At 39.9% G+C, this 24412-nt stretch overlaps 2 protein-coding genes across 2 annotated transcripts; one reads left to right on the forward strand and one right to left on the reverse strand.

Annotated features, from left to right (window-relative positions):
* Window positions 1-1133: 1133 nt before the first annotated feature.
* LOC115627013 (cytochrome P450 4g1) lies at window positions 1134-3410 on the forward strand. Its single transcript, XM_030522534.1, has 2 exons — window positions 1134-3000; window positions 3095-3410. Exon 1 carries the CDS (start codon window positions 1274-1276, stop codon window positions 2942-2944), a length of 1671 nt encoding a protein of 556 aa, XP_030378394.1. The 5' UTR covers window positions 1134-1273; the 3' UTR covers window positions 2945-3000; window positions 3095-3410.
* Window positions 3411-15898: 12488 nt separating this feature from the next.
* Window positions 15899-18064, reverse strand: LOC115626956 (achaete-scute complex protein T8). Its single transcript, XM_030522471.1, has 4 exons — window positions 17015-18064; window positions 16735-16915; window positions 16535-16662; window positions 15899-16261 (listed from the first exon to the last, which is right to left on the reverse strand). The coding sequence occupies exons 1-4, from the start codon at window positions 18062-18064 to the stop codon at window positions 15899-15901; spliced, it is 1722 nt and encodes a 573-aa protein (XP_030378331.1).
* Window positions 18065-24412: the final 6348 nt, after the last annotated feature.

Here is a 24412-nt window from a genome sequence, read left to right on the forward strand (position 1 = left end):
AGCGCGAGAAAGGATGAGTTTTATTTTTTTCTGATCCAACCCCCCACTCCCCCCCCCTATTAACGATTTTGTATAACTCCCGTAATTCTTGGAATTTTGAACTAAAATTTGGTAGTCATTAGGTTAGTGATTATATATCCGTATACCAAGTTTCATTATGATAGAATGATTGGAAAAAAAGTTATAGCCATATAACCAGGCCCAATGCACACATACATACATATGTATAAGTACACAAACACGCATAAGGCACGATTCTGATGTAAATGTAAATGTATGTATGCATGCATGGAATATTTTATATTTAATTTAGTTAATTAATTTAATTAATGAATTAAATTTCTTTTTTGTGGGGTGGTACAGGGTATTTAAGAGTTGAGCCGACTTTAGAATTCCTTTCTTGTTTTAAAATAATTTCTAATTGTATGTTTTGTTTTTTGGTTTGAAAACTGTAATGATTAGTTTTATATAAATCTTCTTTGGACGGCATATCTAGTCTGTCTGCGCTGAATATTTGTGTTATACGATATCTGTTACAGTATTTGCTTGGGTTAGTAATTTGTTAGAGCAAAAAACATATCGCGAAATCTCACAAAAATTCAGAATTATTTGCGATTCATTTAAATCTGTTTAAATACGTGTACAATACATCGTAGAGTGTCCAAAGTCGGTTAAATATTAGGCATGCGTTTAGCTCCTTTCTGCAGCTGATCATGGTGATTTGGCCAACATGAGAAGGGGGACATGAAAGAAAAATATAAGTATATTAAGCGATTATATTAAGTTAATATCTATGTATGTAGATGCAGGGTTTTCACTTTTCTGGCTGGGAACAGCGTGCGCGTGCTGAGCCGGAAACATTGTATGACGGCCGAGACGAAACCCTGTCTTGGACGACATCGACGACAAGTGACACACAAACACACACACACACACGCTCGTTCCATCGTCATTTTTTCAAAGGGCAGCGGCTCAGTAGAGCTGGAGAAGCGACTTAAGTGGCGAGTAGGTGAGGAATTTGCTTTGCAAATTTGAAAGCAACGCATATGCTTGACACTTGTCTACTTAGACGCATGGCCTGCCATGGTGCGAGGTCCAAGGCGGTAGTTGTGCCATAAAATTGTCCAAACGCCGAGACCGAAGACACAGTAGAACATTCGCAGCGCTGTGAAGCGGTTGCAGAATAGAGCAAAGCAGCATACAAGTGACACAAGCACAAGGATTACGATTGGATTAAAAGCACAAGGACCGCACGGGAAAGAATCTAATCGATATGTCTGTGGAAACGGTGCAGGAGACACTGCAGCAGGCTGCACAGCAAAGCGCCGCCAGTGGCGGTGGCTTCAGCCCCTTGCTGACAGGCTTGGTCGGTACGCTGGTGGTGCTGGCTCTCTACGAGTATTGGCACCGAAGCAGTCGCGAGTACCGCATGGTGGCCAATATACCGATGCCACCGACTCTGCCATTATTGGGACAGGCACATTTGGCAGCAGGTCTAAGCAATGCTGAAATTCTGTCTGTCGGTCTGGGCTATCTGAACAAATATGGCGAGACAATGAAGGCCTGGCTGGGCAACGTGCTGCTCGTCTTCCTCACCAATCCCAGTGACATTGAGCTGATATTGAGTGGACACCAGCATTTGACAAAGGCGGAGGAATATCGTTACTTCAAGCCCTGGTTCGGTGATGGATTACTTATTAGTAATGGCCACCATTGGCGTCATCATCGCAAGATGATTGCACCCACCTTCCATCAGAGCATTTTGAAGAGCTTCGTGCCCACATTTGTCGATCACTCCAAGATGGTGGTGGAGCGTATGCGCAAGGAGGCTGGCAAGCCGTTCGATGTCCACGATTATATGTCACAGACCACCGTCGACATTCTCCTCTCAACAGCCATGGGCGTGAAGAAGCTGCCCGAAGGCAACAAGAGCTTCGAGTATGCCCAGGCCGTCGTCGACATGTGCGACATCATCCACAAGCGTCAGGTGAAGCTTCTGTATCGCTTGGACTCCATTTACAAGTTCACCAAGCTGCGCGAGAAGGGCGACAAGATGATGAGCATTATCTTGGGCATGACCAGCAAGGTGGTAAAGGATCGCAAGGAGAATTTCCAAGCGGATACACGTGCTATTGTCGAAGAGGTGGAGGAGACCCCCAAACAGCGTCCGGCTGCAACGAAGGAGGGATTGCGCGATGATCTGGATGACATTGATGAGAACGATGTGGGTGCCAAGCGTCGTTTGGCCCTGTTGGACGCCATGGTGGAGATGGCCAAGAATCCCGAAATTGAGTGGAACGAGAAGGACATCATCGATGAGGTGAACACTATTATGTTCGAGGGTCACGACACCACATCGGCCGGCTCAAGCTTCACGCTCTGCATGCTGGGCATCCATAAGGACATCCAAGAGCGCGTCTATGCCGAGCAGAAGGCCATATTCGGTGAGAATATGCTGCGCGACTGTACCTTTGCCGATACCATGGAGATGAAATATCTGGAGCGTGTCATACTCGAAACGCTGCGCTTGTACCCACCAGTACCCTTGATCGCCCGTCGTCTGGATCACGATGTGAAGCTGGCCAGTGGTCCGTATATGGTGCCCAAGGGCACCACCGTGGTTGTGCTGCAATATTGCGTGCACCGCCGTGCCGACATCTACCCGAACCCGACCAAATTCGACCCGGACAACTTCTTGCCAGAGCGCATGGCCAATCGCCATTACTACAGCTTCATTCCATTCAGTGCCGGACCCCGAAGCTGTGTGGGTCGCAAGTATGCAATGCTTAAGCTGAAGGTCCTCCTCTCGACCATCATACGTAACTATATTGTGCACTCGACCGAAACGGAGGCGGACTTCAAGCTGCAGGCCGATATCATTTTGAAGCTGGAGAATGGCTTCAATGTGTCTTTGGAGCCGCGCAAGCACCAGGTGGTGGCGTAGATTCGAGTCCCCAAAGATTCAATAGCAGCCAACCCCCCTCCTCCCCCCACAAAAAAGTAAGCTCAGACGGCGCGCAGTGCTGTGTGATAATATGTCGTTAAGTATTTGCTTGTAACTGTAACTTTAACTGTACATATATATAACAACTAGCCCTTCATTGCGGCAGAGCTGAGGATCGGCGAAAGAACAAAAACGCGAACGAAAAAATTGACCACGAGCCAACGAACTATGCGAATATCCCCATGAACCATGAGCTGTTGAACCGCTGCACGGACCCAAGCCGAAACCGAAATCGAAACCAAAACCTAATCTATCCAGCATCCAACCAGTTAGCCTGAGAGTCAATCACATGAGTTACGCGTGCACTGAAAAATTTAGAGGAAGTTCATTTGTTTATTTTTTGGTATAAGCGGGTGGTGACCAATATATTTACATACATATACACTTTCTTTTTTTTAAAACTCTAGATTATAATGTGATTTTTTTTTGTGAAATATTTATTGCATAAGTCACACGGTTTTTATGAAACCCAAAAAAGTTTTTAAAAAATATATGAAAAGCAAAAGCAGTTTAAGAACTGCAAAAATTTAAATATTTCGTGATTCGATAGAGTTCCACTCGTTCTACAGACAACACAGAAGTGTTTTCAATAAACATTGAATATCCGGAGAGGTAGTCGTACATACGACGATACGAAGAATCATATAGTATATAGTAAGTGTATATACATATTGGAAAATCTTCGATCTAAACAAATGATTTGAATGAACACCGAAACTTCCTATACAGTTCCTTAATAAACTAGATAATGGAATAGTTGTATGTTTTTTAAAATCAATTCTTCATTTATATGCTCGCCGAATACATAGATAGAGTGATGATTTATTGATTATACTAATTAGTCATATACTATAATTGTTAATGTGGTTTAGCGAATTTAAAAAAAAAAAAAAAAAAAAACAGCAACGCATTAAACCTTGACACTAATGTACTTTCCCGTACTTTGGGTTGTTTTTGCGTTTTTACTTAATATTATGCGCCATCGGAGAAATTAACATAATCGGCTATTCACTTACGATTTAATTTGATTTAACTTTTGTTTGTATACCCTGGAAATATATGACTCTGGTAATATATGTCAATGAGCTGATGTAATTGGTGTTTTTCCACTATTCTTGGCGTATTTATTTCAAGTGTTTTGTGAATACATTAAATTTACTAAGAAGTAGAAGAAGAATGCTATAATACTTAGATTTAATACATGGACAAACTTTTAACAAATCGAGTGAACATTTGGCAATTCCTAAAAAAGTGTATAATGTCGAAATTGTGGCTCGAATGTGCGAGGAACAGAATTTAAATCGCTTAAAAGAAAATGTAACCTGTGGTTGGCGAAAATATAGGCTTTTAGGGAATGGACTCCTCCTATTTTTCCAGCTATTTCCCACAAAAAAGGTTCATTTCTGTAATCATGCTTTTTTTTATATCAGGTAGGTATTGTTTCAGCGTTCATAGCCCTCAGCTCAACAAATTCAGCGAAATCTTGCCGGATTAGCACTCAACCTTGGTTAGAAAAGCGTAGCCCAATTGATAACATCTCTTGTTCGGACAAATCTGCTGTTTAAGCTGCCAGTATACTATAATCTACAGATTTTTTTATGTTTTAAAATCACTTTTGAGCGAATATCAATAAACTCTTTTTGGATTAGTGGGGGCCTATAAATACGAAGAGTTTTTTAAAAAGTTCATCTCTAACATTTATCCTTTTTATTTTATTTAATTATTTCATCAACAAACTAAGCTGAAAAGATAACAAAATCATTACAGTAAATATTAAACTAAATAAAACTTAAGAATAAAAAAAAGCCTACAGAAATTACAAAAATATCTTTTAGCGAATCCGACTCGGTGGGGGAATTTTATTTGCCAAACGGCCACCTATGCCCCGATGCACAGCAGAGGGTAGCCAGAGACCTTATTAGACATAACAAAAAAAAAAAAGAAATGAAGATGAAGAAATAGCAATAAAAATTAAAGAAGAAGTAAGATCACAATAAAATAGCAAATTACGATTAAAAAACTGAAATAATAAAAGATGAAATATAATTTCAAAGCTAAAGTGGAGTAAACAAGCAAAGAAGATATATTTTACATATTTTATAGATTATTTTCTTGAACTTCCACTTCTCGTATTTTTTGTGGTTAAAATATTTTATATTTTGAAAAAATTGGTCCCAAAGATGTTCGAGTAGATCCCTAAAACTAAACTAAATAAATTTTCCGATACTCCCAATTAAAATATGTACGTGCCACAAAAACTAGCAGTAGTGATGAAATGCAAGAAGGGTTAAAGGTTAAAGATGTATCTTTAGAGGAGTGCGTTTCATATATCACAGGAAAGGGAAAGGTGACGGTTGACCATCAAGCGCTGCACTAGGATTGCCTGCCAGGCGGAAGATGCCAAAGGGTTCCAGACTGGTGAATGCAATAAAAAAGCAAATAAATGTACAAACTTCCGGCTCTAAATAGTTAATGGTATTGGATTTCATGCACAGGTACATACAATATCTATAAAAAATGAAAATAAATTGGTAACCGTAGCAGAGACGCCGCCACAGACGCCGACATTAAGGATGGCGACGAAATCGCCGACGTCACTATTTGCCTAGCGCAAAAAAGGACAATGACCAAACAAAATGTGTGGTGGTGTATCCTTACACATAGATCCTTGTGCGTGCATGATTGTGCGTGTGTGTGTGTGCTAACGACCTGCGGCAAGCGGCAGTGTCCTTTTTGCCGCTGCACCCCCTTCATTAATCTTGTTAGGATCGTTCAGGCTGGTGTGTGGAACTGTGAAAAGGTTTGAGGAAGTGCGGAAGATAAGCGAATTTCGCTATGAAACCGAAAGGATTTCCGTTTCGTAATATGATGCTCATAAAAAGTTGAATATGTAGTAGAATGGCAAAATACATAAAAAAAAAACCAAATGTAGAAAATATCAAGGCTTAAAAGTGAAAACCGACAGAGGACTCTCTGCCCGTCTGCCAGCGTAGCTAATTAAACGTAGAATAGCAAATGCTCAGAAAGATCAAGAAAGAGTAGCAGCAGGTAGCACCTGAAATTATTTGCATGCCAGTTACATTACTCGTTTTTATTGTAGTTGATATAAGTAGTTGGCTTGTTGCATGCAGCAAGTTGGTCGCGATGCACCTTTCTTGCCGCTTCACTTCGTAATCGTAATATTTAATAAACTACTGGCGATTCTCAAACAATGGCATTTGCATTTGTCACAATCCCGATCGGGGCGATAAGGTCGATCGGGCCGCCGAGGTCTTCACAATGGCCATTAATCGCGTTACAAATCGACAAACAACGTAATCGCTGCCCCTCTACAAATGAAGTGTCAACTTAACTTAGTGAAAGGTATGGGGCAGTCTGCCCAACGTATTCGTAATGCTAACAAATATCCAACAACACTGCGAATCAAGGACAAACAGTTTCTGCATCAATATTTTGACATCGCAATAACATGCATTGATATTGTTAACTGAATAAAGGGCCCATAATGCGATCGCAATGAACCGAAAGTTCATCCATTTTAGTCAACTTAAAATACATATTGAGTTTAGTATTAAGAACTTTACTTGTTTTTTAGTTAGTTCATTCAATTAGTTGTAATATGATTTTAGACAAATTTGAAAAATAAAATTTGTTTGTATTTGAATGCAAATCTTCATTCATGGATCGTTACCTGTAGCGGATATTTGAGTTTTCAAAATGGAAAGAATTAACAGAAAGTCAAATCTGCCAGGCTGGAATGTAACGCCGCATTAATGGGATACTAGTCTGGCGTTTATCCAAAACATCAACTGAACAGTGTTGAGTCGATCCAAAAGAGATATTGGGAGTCTCAGCTACTACCTCTATGATGATAACACTAATCAAATTTTCCGATGCTATTATATATAATCTTATTGTCGTAGGTGGACTACTTGCATGAGGCAAGTTTTCTACGAACTCACGATCCTTACTGGACTTGCGTTCTGTCAACATATGTGTATGCCATATTTTTAATGATTTTGCAGTCATAGTTCCAATGAATGGTAAAATGCAAATGTTTATTTCCATATTACCAACCTGGGAAAAAGAAAATAATTAATAAGAAAACCACAATATACATAACCATACACAGTATTAAATTGATAAATAATAAATAAATGAAAGACAAAATGTAAATGTAAAAACCACAATACATAATACCACGTATGTGCCATAAATTGTGCCATCTCAGCATTCTTTGAGAGGATTTGTGTTTCAATTTCGCAATATGAAGTCGACCACACATTCATTAATATATTTATATATATATTGCATCTTTAAATGGAACAGAGCTGGATTTGTTGAAGTTTTTTATTGATGATATGCATTATTGAATCAAAATTTTAATTTTTTTTGGCCACCCCTTTGCAAAAAGCTGCGTACGCCCTTGAACACACATACTAGTATATTGTAAAGGTTAAGGATAGAACTAAGTTCCAAATGATGCAACAAATTTTTATTTTATTTTATTTAGAATATCAACAATAATTCTGTCGATTATATAATATAACTTAATATAACAATTTAAACTAAACTTAAAAGATAAGAAAGCTTAAAACAAAGCTGAACAATAACGTCTATTAATGCATCCGACACGTTGGGGGAATTTTATTTGGCCCGATTCACAGCCATATGTGGTTAAAGACCTAAAAAACTATACAAAATGTAGATAGAGGTGGAAATTTAATTCTATTTAACAACTAATTAGAAAAAGTACGAGGAGAAAGGGAAAAAGAAAGAAGGAAAGAGAGATAGAGAAACAGGAAAAGAGAAAGGTGGAAAGAGAGAGACGAAAAGAAAAAGAGGGAAATCTCCAACCCGGTAAGGGAAATTTTAAATGCCAGTCCGGCAAGCTTTGCCCCAACTCACAGCAGTAAGTGGTTAGAGATTTCCCCGAAGATAATTATAAAGAATAATTTTGATAGAACAGAGAGAGAGAGAGTCCTGTCGAAAGTAAATGTGAAAGATCATTATAATAAACCAATCCAGACCAGTACAGTGAACTAATGGCCGGATTTGCAATGTGACTTCCGTTCCAAACAAGTAAGGAAATTATGTTAAATTTTTGTATCTACCCACACATCGTCTTCCTCCGCAAGAACCCTCAAGAAAATGGAGGGTTACTTAAACCATTGTTACTTTCTTCGAAGTCAAATTAATATACATACATACATATGTATGTAATTAGGTGAATAAGTTCTTGCCAGGCGTCACAAACTCTTATGAACAAACTGAAATGAAAAGTACCCTTCATTTAAGTGATTATTAAAAGAAATGAGGACTTTGTTATAGTTTCAATTCAATTCCTCAATGGTTTTAGTTTGTAAATATTTTCATTTGCTAGTGTTGCCAATGGGGAATTCTCAGTAATTCTTAGTAATACTTGTTGTGCTCGAGCTGGCCCAGCATTGATTGAGTCATCTATGTTCAGCATTCTTGCAATTTCCTTCATTGTGCTGCCACTAGACCCCACACACTTTGCACATTACATATAGAATTTTCCCATATTAGCGAACTCTCTTGGCATTATCAAGTTCAAGTTCGCAGCAAGACTCCATTGAGACATAGAGATGCATAGACAGCTTCGTGGAACGCTGCAAGAAATATCAAAACAAGCAGCATGACAACGAAGACTACTTAAAATGTGTGTGTCTGTGTGTGAGTGGTTGTTTTCGGGTGTGCAAGGAGCAAGGACAACTCAATCACTGCAAAGGTAGGGAAATAGAAGAGATGCCTATGGAGAGCCACATTTGAATGGCCATTGATGCACAGACACTGCAGAATGGCAACAACTGTCAAAATTTTGGTTGCAATGATGCACAATCGAGTTGATGTCTCAATGAGGACAATTCTCTGCCACCCGGGACGCACGGACGCGCACACATGGCAAGTATATATATACATAGTTGGGAGCAGACAGAACCAATCAAATGACACAAGTCATTTAGAGCTGAGGTCGAGAATCCCCAACAAACTGAAGTCAGACTAGAATGGGAGCGCAACAGATGTTGCTCATAAGGCGGGCAGCCTGGCAGCCAGGCAGGATATGGATAATGTATTTGAATGGTTTATCTGTGCACTGGTATATACTTGTAGCATGTAAATGAGCGCACAAAGTATTTTTGTGTGCAGGGCAAGTCATGAATGAAACTCTTTGGATTGTCCGAGTTTTTCGACCAGAATTAAACGATCTCTTAAGACTTAGGTAAACCACAAAGCAAGGCTCCTAAAAAGCAAAGAAACACTCGCTAAGCTGTAAAGCAGCAATGCTAACGGTTTCCCATTCAAAGTGTTAACCTGCTGAACTGCTGAACTGCTGACCTGTGCCGTTGCCGGTGCGGTGCCGCGACTGCGGTTTAAGCGCTTAAGGGCTTAGGCACAAAGCGCACACTTAAGAGCGCCCATTGTTGACTGAAGTGGCCGGCACTCGACGAGCGACATTGCCGAAAAACTGCTTAACTTTAAGTACATGGCTTAGGCTCTGCTTAATTTTTGAGCCAAATAAACTGATATAATTGGGAACGAGGAGCGCGAGCCTGTTTGGTTTAACTCTTACTGCGTCTTAACTGGTTTCAAAACCAGCAAGTCATTCACAATTTTTGTAATCGCAAACATTGTGTCAATAAGTCTACTTTACTTAAAATTACATACATGTACACGTACATATGTATACATATATCATATATTATGTACTGCTATAAGTACACCTAATTCTGTTTATACACGGTAGATTGGTTCCAGAAAAAGTCGTGTAAAAGAAAAACCGTGTTAAACAAGATAGAACGCTACAGTCGAGCAAGCCCGACAGTAAAATAGCCTGTACTCTCCACAGAAAAGAAAAATTAAAAAAGAAAAATTAAAAAAGAAAAATTAAAAATTAAATTTAAAAAAAAATTAATTTATTTATTAAGAAAATATATTCAGAAAATACCTATCATGATGCAACTTGGCGGAAACACGGACACATAAACACTAACTGGATGTAACTGATTTCAAAATTCCAAGAATTACGCAATTTATAAACAAAAACACGAATTGCGGGGGAGTGGGGGGGTGTATCAGAATAAAAAAATAAACTTGACCTGCCTAGGACTTGGGGGAACCTCGATACCAAGTTTGGTTATTCTAGCTCTTGTAGTTCCTGAGATCCTTGCGCTCATACAGACAGACGAACGGACGGACAGACGGACATGGCTATATCGACTCGTCTTGTCATCCTGATCAATAATATATACACTTTGTGGGGTCTGCCACGGCTCCTTCTGTGTGTTACATACATGCGCACAAAACTAGTATAGCCTTTCACCCTTTGGGTACAGGCTATAAAAATACATCGATTATATGTTACTTTGAATCGTGCTAAATGGAATAAAGTCGTTCAACATTTTATAAAATTTTTAATTTTCAAACCGTGCTAAGTTCAAATCGTGTAAAAAAGGACCGTGTAAAATCAGAAATAGGTGTTAGTCGCATGTGTAAGTGTGATCGGGGAGAAGTTTCAGAACGCAAATCAAGTTCAGCAATTGGTATTTCTAATTGCAACATATTGCTGTTTAAAAATTATTTTTAAAAACGTTAATATTTTACTATTCGACCAGATTTGATTCACCCAAAATAAAAACGAGATTAAACAAGAAAGGAATGCTAGAATCGAGCGCGCTCAACTCTTTAAACAGGGTATCCAAAAACCTTACTTTTTATTTTAATAAAAAATAAAACAACACAAATATACTTGTATGTACAAACAAATATAGATACCAAGCTTAGTTTATGTATTTTTTTAATACTTGATCAACAAATAGTGCTGTATAAACAGTTTACTAATATTAAGTTATAATTTAAACTTACAAAATAAGAAATCCTTAAAAATAAGAATATTATGGTGTCTATTAATGCCGCCATTTGGCCAGCTATGCCCCGATTCATAGCCATATGTTGTCCGAGACATTATAGACCTAAACAACTAAAAAAAAGATAGTACAGGAGATAGCTTAAGAGCTATTTAGATGAAGAAAGGCAGAAAAAGGGAAAAAGGAATAAAAAGAGAATAAGGAAAATCTCTAAGCCGGTGGGAGAAAATTGGATTGCCATTCCGGCCAACTACTCTGTACTTTTTTGGGGAAAAGGAAGGCCAATATAGGACTCTAAAATTAAAGTAAATACAAAATTAAATGAAGTTATTTTAATAATTTTTGGGGGCATCAGTAAACGCATTTTTCCGCATAGCTATAGATTTATTACAATTTTCTGTAAATTGCCGGCACTGTAAGCAATATTTAGGTAAATCCCCAACCCAACTGGACTATACTTGTATATATTTCCAAATAGCAATGCTCTAGCAGTTTTTGAAACCATGTATGTTTCTTAGAAAACAGAAAATACACTTCTAAGTAATGTTTTGTGGCCAATTTTCATTAAGTGTTAATTATAAATTCTTTTTTTCAACAACTTTATAAGTTAGTGGTATTAGCATGGGTTTTTGAAAAACGAAATATAGATTATTTTAAAGGCTAATATGTACATATGTATTAACTAGGGTTTATTATAGAAGTATAAACAGATATAATTAATGGGCATACTATAAATAAAAAAAACGTGTTAGTTCTTTCTTAGTATAGAAAATGTATTGATTTCCAATATTAAATATTGGAAATGCTTTTCAAAATGCTGTTTGTACTAAAAATGGATGTTAGTATGTGTTTGGTTTATATCGTAAAATGTGTAAAAATCCCACGAAATAAATTCTACAAATATAATTCTAACTCACTCAATAACTCACTTCACTTGTTTCTGACTGAGGTGGAGAGTAAAAGCTAAGCTCTACAAATAGAATCCTATTTCAATTTCCTCTGTTGCGACAGTTGGAGTACAAATAACTGAGCTCGAAATAATTTGAAAACTTGGGACTAACACAGGCAGATATGCAAATTAATGCCATTGTAAAGGCTCGACTTGTGCATATCAGAGGGTTAGCACCCAAGGCACCTATCCAGTTTTCTCTGCCAACGAGCCAAAGAAAACTTGAGCTACCGCAGAGAGTGCGTGCGTGTTGAGCACAAGTTGCGAAAAGGAGTTGAAGCAGCCGGCTGAGCATCTGGCCGGTAATGTAATACGCCCAGGCGACAACTGCTCGACATAACAGTTGATATAGCGGGTGCGCAAGTAAGTAAAAAAAGGAGAGAATACAATAAGCGAGCCGAAAGCCAACGAGCAGCATGCGCATGCGCACACGCTAACTGAACGTATATGGATATGGAGTGTGGAGCAGAACAACGAACGAACGAACGAACGAACAAACGAACAAACGTACGATCGAGCGATAATAATGAGTTATTACAATGATTTATGAATATTCAAGAGAGTGACACGAGCAGGGCAGGGGGCATGAACCTACATGTACATATGTATGTACATACATAACTGTACAGCTTACAGAAAATCAAAGGGAATGGCACCCAATGCGTCAGGATTCTTTTGTAACCAAATACAAGAACAGAAGGACGCACGCACAGAAGGCAACGATCGATCGACGGTTCGACGGATCGACGGATCGATTGTGCGACAAACGAACAACCGAACGAATGAACAATTCTTGATGCCTAAGCCTTTTATTATTTTTCAAAAAGCATATAACGGCAAATGAAATTGATTTTTTGACAAGCGGCGGCGAGAAATGAGAAATGCGAAATACGAGAAATACGCGTTCCTACAACAACGGCGAGAAATCGAAGGTGTATCGAAAGGTGCATATATACATATGTATGTATGTAGCAGGGGAAGCGCCGTTTTAGGGCGTGTCGTATTACTTGGGCCAAATATTAATAAACCTAACGGTGTAGAGCAACAATTTTCACTGCTAACGGACTGTCGTGATGAGAAAGGAAAATAGGAGAACTTAACTGTTCATTGCTCATGTTCATGGCTATGGCGCCCACAAGCGTTTTCTGATCCTGACACGTGAGGACGAACCGTGTGTGTGTGTGTGTGTGTGCGTGTGTGTGTGTTTGTTTGTGCGAGTATTGGTATGTACTGCCTAGGCAAACAGATCGGCAGTCACTGCCAGGGGGGGTTGCAGTTGTAGGCGCAGGCGCAGGCGCAGATGCACAAGATGCAACTGCCTGGCTGCAGGATCTGCCCTCTCTAGCCCAGCCTGGCTGCCTGGCATTGTTTTTTGTTTTTCTTCCGCATTACTTTACGTCTGGCCATGTGCGTCCCCCTCTTGCGCATTCTGAAATATTATTTTGGGCTAAAGATTTTCAATTGATTTTGCTATTCTCCGGCTCGTGTTGTACTTACAAATACGTGGATGTGAGTGTGATTCTATAATAAACATATGTGTGTGTGTGTGTATTGATGGGTCTGTAAATAATTTTGCATCATTTTTCGTTGGCGGGTTTTTGTCTTGTGCTCAGTCATTACCAAAGGCAGCTGCTGCCTGAGGCGAAGGTAAAGATGCAGGCGAAGAGCCTGATGTGAAGATGACGCATGCGCAGGAGTCTAAGACTATCGCTAATTATAATAGGTAGAACTTACTACTGAGTAGTTACGTCTCTACTTATTGATTACTAAACAAGCTTGAAGTTCAGTCGAGCTGCTCATCCGTACTGTTTGTATTGTGAAGAAAAGCTGTACAATGCTAGCTGTAGAAATGGTTAGTTTTCTATTGGTGGTATCTTAGCTGAGGTGGGGCAGAGCTTAGGCAAAACTTAGGTGGAGTTATAGAGAAGCTCTTAAAAACTACTTCTGGACTGGGAGCGCAGCTGACTGAAAAGAAAAATCTCCTCCAGCTTGGATGCAAATTTTACAGAGACTTTATGTGCACTGACAGTTTTCAAGCAATTTCCAATATCATAAACATTTCAAAAACCTTGTGCGAACGCACTTTCTTAAGTTGAAAACTGTCATAAGGTGATGGGAAACTGAGAGTAAAAAATATTCTTATAACTATTCTATAATCAACGAATAAATCGAAAAACATTTTCAAATAATATTCAATACACATTAAAATATTAATTTCTACAAAATTCAAAGCAAAACCGTTTATGATAATGCCAACATTATCCATTTTAATACACTAGCTTCGTGTTTAGGCTTATAATTGAGCATAATTGAAAAGGAGCTTAATATTAAGGACGAAGTACTGCCTCCCTTTTTGATTCACGTATTCTCTGACAAAAGCCAACACCAATATTGCCTGCTTGGGTCTGGAAATTAGGGAGTGTAACAAATGTTTCTTACTTTGTATCGACAAATCTTGATTTCAACTAATATCCCGATTTGTAGCTGCATCTAATCCTTTATGAGTGTCAAGGCGCAACAAAGTACTGAAAAAAATGCATGCATTATTTATATTTTTGGTTTTTGATTATGCCCATCAACATTTGATTGCAGAGGAACATATTTAATTTCGGACCGTTATGCCAACACTTGCATTATTTCCCACGTCCCGGACCCTAGCTACTAGTACGAGCATGTCAGTCACTGTCAGCATACGAGACTGTCATTTATCAGGACATAACATACACATGCACGTATGTATGTCTGGCTGGCTGGCTGGCTCATTTAAATAAAAGCAAGCAACGCGCTCATGCGCAGTGCCTTACTTGCTCATGCCCAGGACCATGTGCCCAGGACTCTGTGCCCAGACCAATGCTTATGCAAATGTTGCCATTCCCTGGGAGTGTATATGTACGTGTGTGTGTGCTCGTGCGTATGTCCTTGCATGCTTCGCCGCTCCTGAAAATGAACATGATATGCTGATTTTATTCCTTTTTTAATATTCTGGCGGGCCGGCCAACGAACGAAAGCAGGAACCAAAGGTCTATTTCAACGTATGAGGACGCGGAAGTGTGTATGTATGTTTGTGTGTGTGTGTGTGTGTGTGTGTGTGTGTGTGTGTAATGACTGTGCATGTTTGATTGTCATTAGCAGTTGAGAAAAAACAAACCGTTGCAACATATGGGAAAACATCCTCAACTAGCAAACTTTCTGCAGCTCTTCTCTCCAAGCTTTAAATCGTCATAGATTTGTCTGAAAAATAATTCAAAATTCTGACACTTGATTAGGGCGCTCCCCGATTGGAAACTATTGGTATTATGATCATCAAATAAACATCAACCATGCTCTAAGCAGTCGAATTTCTCTGCAATTGCTCTAAATCGCAATCGAAATATATTTTGCATTATTAAACATCAGTAAACGGAACTGAAAGAGGATCAGTGTTCCTTGTTTTATCTGTGAATAGTTTTCTTTATTCTATAAATTGAGGGAAACAAATTGAAATCTTCGATTTGCTGGAATAGACAAAAAATATATATGTATATTTATTTATTTATATATATTTATAAAATAAAATTGCAAACATATTTTTAAAAAGTTTTTCTAGTTTTATTTTTCATTTTTCTTTTTTCAAACTCAAACCAACGTCATTAAAAATATGCTTAGGACTATGAAAAAAAATTATATCCTTAGGTTAGGCAAAAAAAGGGCAAATAATTTAAGATCTACTCAACGTTATTATTATTTTTTTTAAAGTCTGTTTTTGTTTCGTGTGAAAGTTTTTCATATTCATATATATATATATATATATATATATATATATATATATATATATGCATATATATAGTACATATGCGTATATCACTAGATGACTACAAAGAGCAAGTTTATGTACAGGACTGACTGTCTCAACTAATGTAACGTAGTATATAAGCCTAACTATATGAAGCAGTTATGGGTTCTATATGGCCTAAACTGCAGCTGACTGTTCGCGCCCCTTTTGGCTATATTTTGTATTCGTGTTTTTCTTCAACGTTATTAATATTATTTGTATTTTTTTTTGGTATTTTATGAAGCTCACATGAGCACCGCTGATGAATCGTTGCCACAGCCAGCATCGGATTTGGGCGTGTGTGCCTCCCACCAATCAATGGCATCGATCATGCTCTCATCGGATAGACCACCACCTGTGCCGGTGGTTGTAGCCGTGGAGTTGTCCATAAGGACATCGCTGAACTCCTTTTTGAAACTGGGCAGACCAACGACCACATTATCATAAAAGGATGTGGGCTCGTTGTCATAGAAGGCGGGCAGCACCGGTGAGCACAGTATTTGTTGCTGTTGCTGTTGTTGTTGTTGTTGCTGCTGCTGCTGCTGATAGCTAAGCGTCTTGTTGGCGGGCGTTGAGTTGAGGTGCATAAAATCGCCCTCGCAGTATTCCTGTTTAATCAAACTGGATGCGGCGTGCAGGCCAAGTAGTTGTTGCTGCTGGTGTTGTTGTTGCTGCTGCTGCTGCTGCTGGTGTTGGTGCTGCTGCTGTTGTTGTTGTTGCAACAATACGGCTGCGGCACACGTCTGCAATAAGAGTTCATTAGCGGCGGCGACAGGTGAAACTCCGACAGTCCTTGCCGCTTGATTCAATGATGAACTGCTCAATGGGGATGTTGTTGGTGTGGCTGTTGTTACTGTCGGTGTCGCTGTTGCCGTCGCTACTTCTGCTGCTGCTGCCGCTTGTGGCACGGGCGATCGCGATAATGCTGGCACAAATTTTACACATTCACCGTTGCTGGCGGCAGCTGCAGGTGCCTTCAACGATGTGCCCGTCGTCCTATGCAGATCAGCTGTGACATCACCTCGAATGGTATTGGGGGAGCTGTTGTTGTTGTTGTTGTTGTTAGTGGTGGTGGTGCTGCCGCTGCCGCTGCCGTTGCTCAGGCAATTTGTGTCAATTAAGGCATTAAAATGCTCCTCATCCACACTGGAGCTTGGCGGCGAGCCCAACATAATATCGGGCGTCAATAGCTGATATGTGTTTGTGCCAGGAATGCGTACATATTGCAGGCCATTTAACATGGTTATGCTCGGCAACAGTTGCTCCAAATCCAGATCTCTTTGCTCTCGTTCCCGTTCCCGTTCTCGCTCCCGTTCCTGTTCCTGTTCTTGTTCATGTTCACGTTCATGTGCATCAATGGCACTTGGTGTGGGTGAGAGCTGTGAGTTGGGTGCCTTGGTGGCGTGTCTGTCTAATAGTTGCGCTGTTGCCGATTCGTCCAGTTCGTAATTGCTTAGGGAATCATCGAAATGATCGTCGAGTCCATCGAATTCATCCTTGATAAACATGAAGCTATCCTCTCCACTGGACGAGCTCGTCGAATGACAGCCCATAGGTGGAAAATCGAAGCCCAGCAAACGCTCCAGACTCCGTATGTATTCCACAGCCATGCGCAATGTTTCCACTTTGGAGAGCTTCTTGCTAGCGCCACGACCCGCTCCCTGTGCCTCAAAAGCCTCGGAGACCTCCTCGGGTATGCGTTCACGTAGGGCAGCAAATCCATTGTTCACCTGTTTGACGCGATTTCGTTCCCGGGCGTTCCGACGCGCCACAGCTTGGGGCAGGGGCAGACCTTTACGCCCGGGTGTTCCCGCGGGCTTGACAGCCACCGTTGTTGCATCTAGTGGGGTTTTGAGTGAAGCCGCAGCCTTGAGTGATGGTTTGGTTGACAATTTCTCCGCCGGTGGCTGCTTCTCTTGCTTCTTGGCTGCCTTCGGCTGCTGAAGTTTGCTCTTTTTGGTGGCCGAAGCGGAAGCTGCAGTGCTGGTGGGTGGTGGCCCTTTATTCAACTCATTCACCGACTTCGATTCGCCCAGAGGACGCTTCCGATTGAGAGTGAGCCGGCTTGCCGATATCGCTGCTGTCGTTGCCGTTGCATTATTAACTGCACCCAACATGCCGAAATCCTTGATTTTGCGAATAATGGTGTTCGATCCAGTGGTTGCCAAATGCAAGGCATTCGTATTGCTCTCACTGAGCACATTATGGACGATTATCTTGCCAAAAGCTTTGCTCTGCGCCCCATTTAGGGGAGCACTGAGGGGCGTCACAGTCGCATGGACATTAAAGTTCTCCTTCATGGCGCGCGGCGCCTTGTGGGCTGAACCGTTTTGGCTCGATTGGCTTAGTTGTGTAATTGTGGTTGTGGTTGTAGGCGTTGGCGTTAGACTATAGCTAAGTGTGGCAGCCATGGGAAAGCTCTCGAAGCTAATGGGGAGTTGCTCAGCGACCAGCGCGTTCAACGCACGCTTCAAGACTACGAGGTGTAAGCGAATGGTGCAGAACCTCTGGAACTGGAACTCCTCAGTTTCTGAGCTCTGTAATGGTTTAGTTATGTGCTGCGTTTAATATAGGTCCTTACGGCAGGACAGCTGCTTGCGTTCTGTGTCGCGTGCCCTAAAACTGGCAGCACAAAATGTCATGGGGCGTCAGCGACGTCAGTGGTGGCAGCGACAGCGGCAGCGGCAGTGGCAGTGGCAGTGGCTCTGGCAGTGGCTCTGGCAGTGGTAGTGACAGTGGCAGCAACATCGACGGAAATGACTTCGTTGACTGATGGCGTACACAATGGAAAAATATAACGTATCCTTGCGGCGGCTGCGACTGCGCCAGCGCCAGCGCTGCCGCTTATGTAAAACACATAATGAAATGAAAATAACAACAAACGGCATTTATTTCACACACACACACACACGCACTCACACACGCGCACATACACACATAGATATGACTTTTCATCCCCTAGATATTGGGTGTCCGTTGCTGCCTCCTCTTGCTTAATGCTTAATGCATTCGTGCCGGCAACAGCAACAACAACAACACTAACAACAACAACCCACACTCACACACCTCAGCTACGGCTCAGGCATTCCATTCAGCCAGTCAGTCAGTCACTCACTCACTTTTTTTTCTTTTTTTTTTTTTTTGTTGGCTCTTTGGGAAAACTAACATCTGATCGGGCAACAACGTTAGCGTCTGCGTCTGCGCCTGCGCCTCAGCCGACTGCGGCTTTCTAGGGGTGGTTTCGCCTTTGCGCGCCACATCAAGTTTAAATATAGCTAGCTATATACTTGGATGTATGTATGTACGTGTATATACTATACAAGCTACTCATGGCAACAACGTTCCGCGTGTTTATATACAAGTACCGCCCATAAATACATAAACCAAAATGCATGCCGCCTGGCCAAGCTTTGGCAGCCCTGGTCAGCCCTATAGCTACGACATATTCAAACGTATATACAAGTATGTAGCAGTATATGGAAAAAGGTCGATTCCTTCATATAGAGCAGCTTAGTTCCCACATATGTACATATATGTGCTCATAGATCACGATCACCTTATGGCCACGTTGGTAACGGATAGTTCGGCCTGTTCCAGTCTGTTTTGCATATTTTTTGTAGACGCCACCGCCACCGGCTAGCGCGTAAAGTTGCCCATAAAACTTGTCAGGGGTGGGGCATTGAAATTATAAGGACATATGGTATTTTATGGGTGGGTGCTGAGAAAGTTCTGGAACATATTTACGAGCAGAAGTGACACTTGATGTCAAGGAATGTTGTGGGAAGTTTGATGAACACAATTGCATTACTACAAAATATATATAGACTACTGGAATAAAAAAACTTTTCTATTGAATATATATTTATAAGGGATTTGATTAAGTGAAAGAGTGGAACAGCAGGTAGGAGAAATTATGAACTCTGTACCTTAAACTTTTAAAGCATCACACTGTCTTATATTACAAACATTTTAGGAAAAATTGTTATAATATTTTGTACTACACTTATAATCTATATTTGGTATTTTACTTAAAGGAAAAATATTATATGAGGTTTCTCTTTAATTTTGTGATTTTATGTCACGACTTTCAGTTAGGCCTTTAAGCTTTATCTCATATTTATATTGTAATTTCTCCTTTTTATATACAAGCTTGATACCCTGTGCTCAAAACATAAAAGGGCCAAAAAGAAAATATTCACATTTTTGATCAGCATGACGAGATATATAGATATGTTTATAGCCATGTTGCTCTATTTGTATTAATTTTGTCCTTAATCCTTATGAAAAAGACAAAATGACAGCTTGAGTTTTATTTTTGATCAAAATAATCATTATTTTATATGTTTTATTTTTTTCCTCATCAATATTGATTATTGGTTAGTTTTTAAAGTAAAACTCAAAATTAATCATTAAATTGTGAGCGATTGGATAAATATTAAAATTTATAAATCATAGTGAAAATGCATAGATAATCCTTAAAAAATAATACCTGTAAACTCCTCGGTTTCTCACTTACTGCTTATAAGTAAATGATTTTTTGGATTTAAAAAAAAAACAAAATAATCATTATTTGCGGTCCCTGGAAATAACATCTTCGAAATTAAGTTGTAGTCGTAAATGTATTATGTGTCCATGTTATGTTTGTTGTTGATTTAATTTAAATTTTTTAAAGTTATTAAAATGTAATTAAAAAATAATATATAAATGCAGGGTATTTAAGAGTCGGGTGCACATAACATTGTTGTTTTTAATAAGAAGCACTTTTCTCAAGAGCTCCTTCAGCTGCTCAATGGCACATAGCTTTTTGTGATCTTTGATCTGGGATTATGTATGAAAATTCTTAACTGTTAACGCCTAACATTTCAAAATTGTCACATTCTTTGTCTAATTTAAGTTTCTTCTGAGCGGCCCCGCCTCTGAGACTTTAGTGGTTGGGGGGCTTGTGCAGGACCATAATTCTTATTAACGGCACATTTGTCCTGGGCATGGCAGGATTTTGCTTTATTTCTATGCACTGTTGTGCAAAATCATTCGACAATTGTTGCACTAATTAAAAAATGGTTCGGGGGATAGATCTTAAAGAAAACTCACTGGAATTTGTATGGCAATAAATGCCTATAAATCCTAATTAAAATTGACAAGATAACATTAAGGATGCTGCTGTTGTTGCACATTGGTCGGGGCAATTAGGGTAGGAAGGCCGGTTTGGTTTGGCTTGGTCCTTCGGATGGTGGGAAAATAATTCGGGAATGCTGGCAAGCTTAAGACTATGCGAGAACAACGGTGCATGTGTTGACAGCGGAAACAAGTTTGAAATAGGGCCCATTGGTGAGCAGACGACGGATGATCGGTTGGTTGGTGGGGTGGTCGGTTAGTTGGTTGGCAGTTGGATGGTTGGTCGGGTGGTTGGGCAGCAATCGGCTTGGCAAGTCTACAGGCCACCGCAGTCGGATCTACCACTCAAGTCATGCTACAGTAATTTTTTGGGCATGCAAGTTTAGTTTCGACGGCGCGCAACCAGAGCCAGAGCCAGCCAGGTACATTCACATAGACCTGAACAGTTGATCAGGCACTGCTGCTGTGAGTCCTTTGTGCTCCAGCTCCTGGCTCCTGGCCCCCGGCCCCTGGCTCTGTCCTTGCCTGTCTTTCTGGTGCTCTTGGTGTGCATGTGTGAGTACTTGCTGTGGAAATTATAAACTTGAGTTCACTTGAAAAGTTCAAGGAAACACTACGAGCTGCGAGCTGCGAGCTACGAGGCTGTTGTATTACTCGACTTGGGCTCGACTACCGGTTTACCCGACGCGTCGCCTGCTTTGTGTGTAGGTCCTTTTTGCCCACAAAGGAGTCAACAGTTGTTTGTGCGCCTGCGTCTCTCTCTTGCTGTCTCTGCGCCTTGCTGTGTGAGTGTGGAACGCAGCGGCGTGCTTTGTTATTGAGTATGCTTTGACTTGGTTGCGTCCCACTTTGCCTTTATGTATTCCACATACATACTACATACACGGGTATATAACATATGTATGTACGAGTATGTGCACATCGACAATATGCCAGATATAACGTGCTTTATGCTAATGCATTGAGTCAAGTAGTGGCAGCTTTTTGGGCACTAGCATTAAAATTATAATAATAAATAAATAAATAAACTCAGTCATGGCGTTGGTATTAAAAACTTTTTGTCAGATTTTTAGCTTAGGGCGAGCAGCAACCCTTGATTCACACACACACACACACGCATTCACAAATACAAACACACTGCGGCGATTGAGGATCACATATTTACTTCGAGGTTGGGTGTGGGTCTGCATGCCCTGCTATAATTTCAACTAGTTATGTGCCTCAAATTAATTTGATAGTGCAAATGGGAAGGTGAAAGAAAAGGTAAAGGTAAAAAGGTAGACTCGCAGTGCTAGGTAGCTGTTAGACCTTTTTTCCCAGCTGGGGTTGAAATCTCATTAATGCAGCGCTCGCAAACATGTCAAGTTAGACGATTATAATAATTATTATTTCTGCTATTATTTTTATTTTCACCCATTAAGTTTGGTATTAAAAATCTGTTGAGCTTACCGATCTGGCAGTGTCCTGTCACAGAGAGAATAATTCGGGCTATAGTTCCTTCATTCCCATGCAGTTGTTCTACCTAAAAAAATCATCATTGAACCTTAAATAGTTACGGTCTGACGGAGAAGCGATGATCAATCAAAATCAACTTCAAAAAGTCGGGCAAATAAAATAATATTTCAGGAGGATACCATAATGACCTCAGACCTTACCTAGCGTTCCTAAAGATGATGGTTATTTAAAAAACACTTCTGCTACATGCTGCTCATCAGCATAAGCTGTTGTAGGATCCTGAATGGATGAGATAAGCTTCTTAGTTGTTTTGTTACTTTCGTTTTAGTTAAATCTCTTTTTAGAGGTGACTTCCACATTTGAATTCGATTGCAGTTGCAGATAATATTCGAATTAAATTTCATAAATCTAGGAGCAACAAATTGAAGCCATTCAGCACTTTTGTAAAGATAATAGATCTGTCATACTTTAAACAAACAATATCTAAAATTAATTCACCTTTGAACTTCCCCCAAACCCCGAACCCCAAAGACCTGCCGCTAGTTTCTCGAAAAACATTGAATGCGGTAAATGCAAAGTGAATTTTGTGAGCCACAAAATCGAAATGCAAGGCGCATATCCTGTTTGTTCTTATACAGCATTATATCATGTATGATTTACTGCTTCGACTTTCATCTTCATCTTCTAACACTAATGCTGATGCTGATGCTGATGCTCAATGAAGCGACTTCTTGAGAAAGTACAACAATTTGTGCAAACAAAAGATTTATTTGCATCGTATCGATTGCAAGTTTTGTGGGAACTGTGAGAACCCGCCATAGCCTGGGGATGGCTCTGAATATTAATGGAATGGGAAATATGAATATGATTGTAGATGATGGAGAGTGAAATTGGAATGCAAAGTAAAATGATGCTGGAAGAGCAGCACACAGGAACATTCATATACGTCTGTATATAAGTATATATAAGTGCTTTACATAAGTCTGAGCTGTAAATCAATCATGCCTGGCACTTGGACTTGGTGTAGGTTTGTAGCATCACTTGGCGCTATAAAATTAGCTTTCATTGTAATCCGAGCGACTTGCCGATTGAGTGATGATGTGAGTATGTGCGTCCTGTGTGAAGTGCCACATGCCACATACTGCTCAGGATTGTCTCTACTTGTAGTGTGTGTGTGTGCCCCGAATCGGCGGGTACGAGTACTTGTTGTCAAAACTCAAGTACCGCACTGCGCCATAGGAAGTTGCCGGTATGAGTCGTTGTTGTCGTCGTCCTGCTTGATTTACTGGCATCTGTGTGCAGTTGTGCGTGCATAAATTTCCTTTTCTCAGTCTCCATGTAAGTGAGTCTCTCAAAAGTCATACGAAAATTCCAAAATCATTTGAACACAGCCCCGACACTGCAGAATTTATGGCTTTATGAGTGCACACACTTTCCTAATTCGAGAATTGCAGCAGAAAGAAATCAACTTCAATACGTAATGAGTTCTACGGAAGTCTTGGCTCAGCATGCATTTCCATGCCGTTTTGTATGTCAAAGGGGAATGACCAGGAAAGTGTCGGGGAAGCGGGTGGGAAGCGGGTGTTGCGAAAGCCAGCATTCATATGCAGTTGAAGGATGAACTACTTGGCATTTAGAGAGCATAATGAGTTTGATATTGAGTCTGATCCTCAACATTTACAGCTGCAATTACAAAGATTTGAGCATATTTTGAGCAGAGCAACTAAATGAAAATACAAAACATATATACAAATAAAAACAATAATAAAGAGGCAACAAAACTTTCAATTTAAATTGATATGTAAATAAAAATGTAACTTTTTAAATATTGTGCTATAAATTAAAATAGAACAAGTAAGAATACGATTAAATTAGAAATGTATTAGATAAAATTATATGATATGTATTGTTAAGGTATATTGATATCGATCTAAATATTTAATAGCTAGCGTACTAACTTAGAAGTCACCAATATTTGTAACGCTAGGAGACAAATTCCAATTAAATAAATAAAATAAATAAATAAATAAAGGTTGCCTATTTTTTTCTCTCGAGGCTTATTGGACGAATACGAGTATCCCTCTTGCTCCAATACAGTCCTCAATTTTTAAAAATTTTCTTTAAGTGATTTTTGTGTGAGCCTATGGATACATTCACTTAATTAATTCAGCTGGCTATCGGATAAGTCT

The sequence above is a fragment of the Scaptodrosophila lebanonensis genome, unplaced genomic scaffold, assembly GCF_003285725.1.
Source record: "Scaptodrosophila lebanonensis strain 11010-0011.00,11010-0021.00 unplaced genomic scaffold, SlebRS2 tig00000089-arrow-pilon, whole genome shotgun sequence".
NCBI classification, from domain to species: Eukaryota; Metazoa; Arthropoda; class Insecta; order Diptera; family Drosophilidae; genus Scaptodrosophila; species Scaptodrosophila lebanonensis.

Excerpts from the sequence above, each read along its gene's own strand:
- LOC115626956 (XM_030522471.1), bottom strand. The coding sequence starts at position 18,064 with ATGGCTGCCACACTTAGCTATAGTCTAACGCCAACGCCTACAACCACA. Across the intron at positions 16,916-17,014 it reads AGCTCTCACCCACACCAAGT|CAACTGTTGCCGAGCATAAC; the intron begins GCCATTGATGCA and ends CTGGATTTGGAG. Across the intron at positions 16,262-16,534 it reads AAGCGGCAGCAGCAGCAGAA|GAATACTGCGAGGGCGATTT; the intron begins GTAGCGACGGCA and ends TTGATTAAACAG.
- LOC115627013 (XM_030522534.1), top strand. The coding sequence starts at position 1,274 with ATGTCTGTGGAAACGGTGCAGGAGACACTGCAGCAGGCTGCACAGCAA.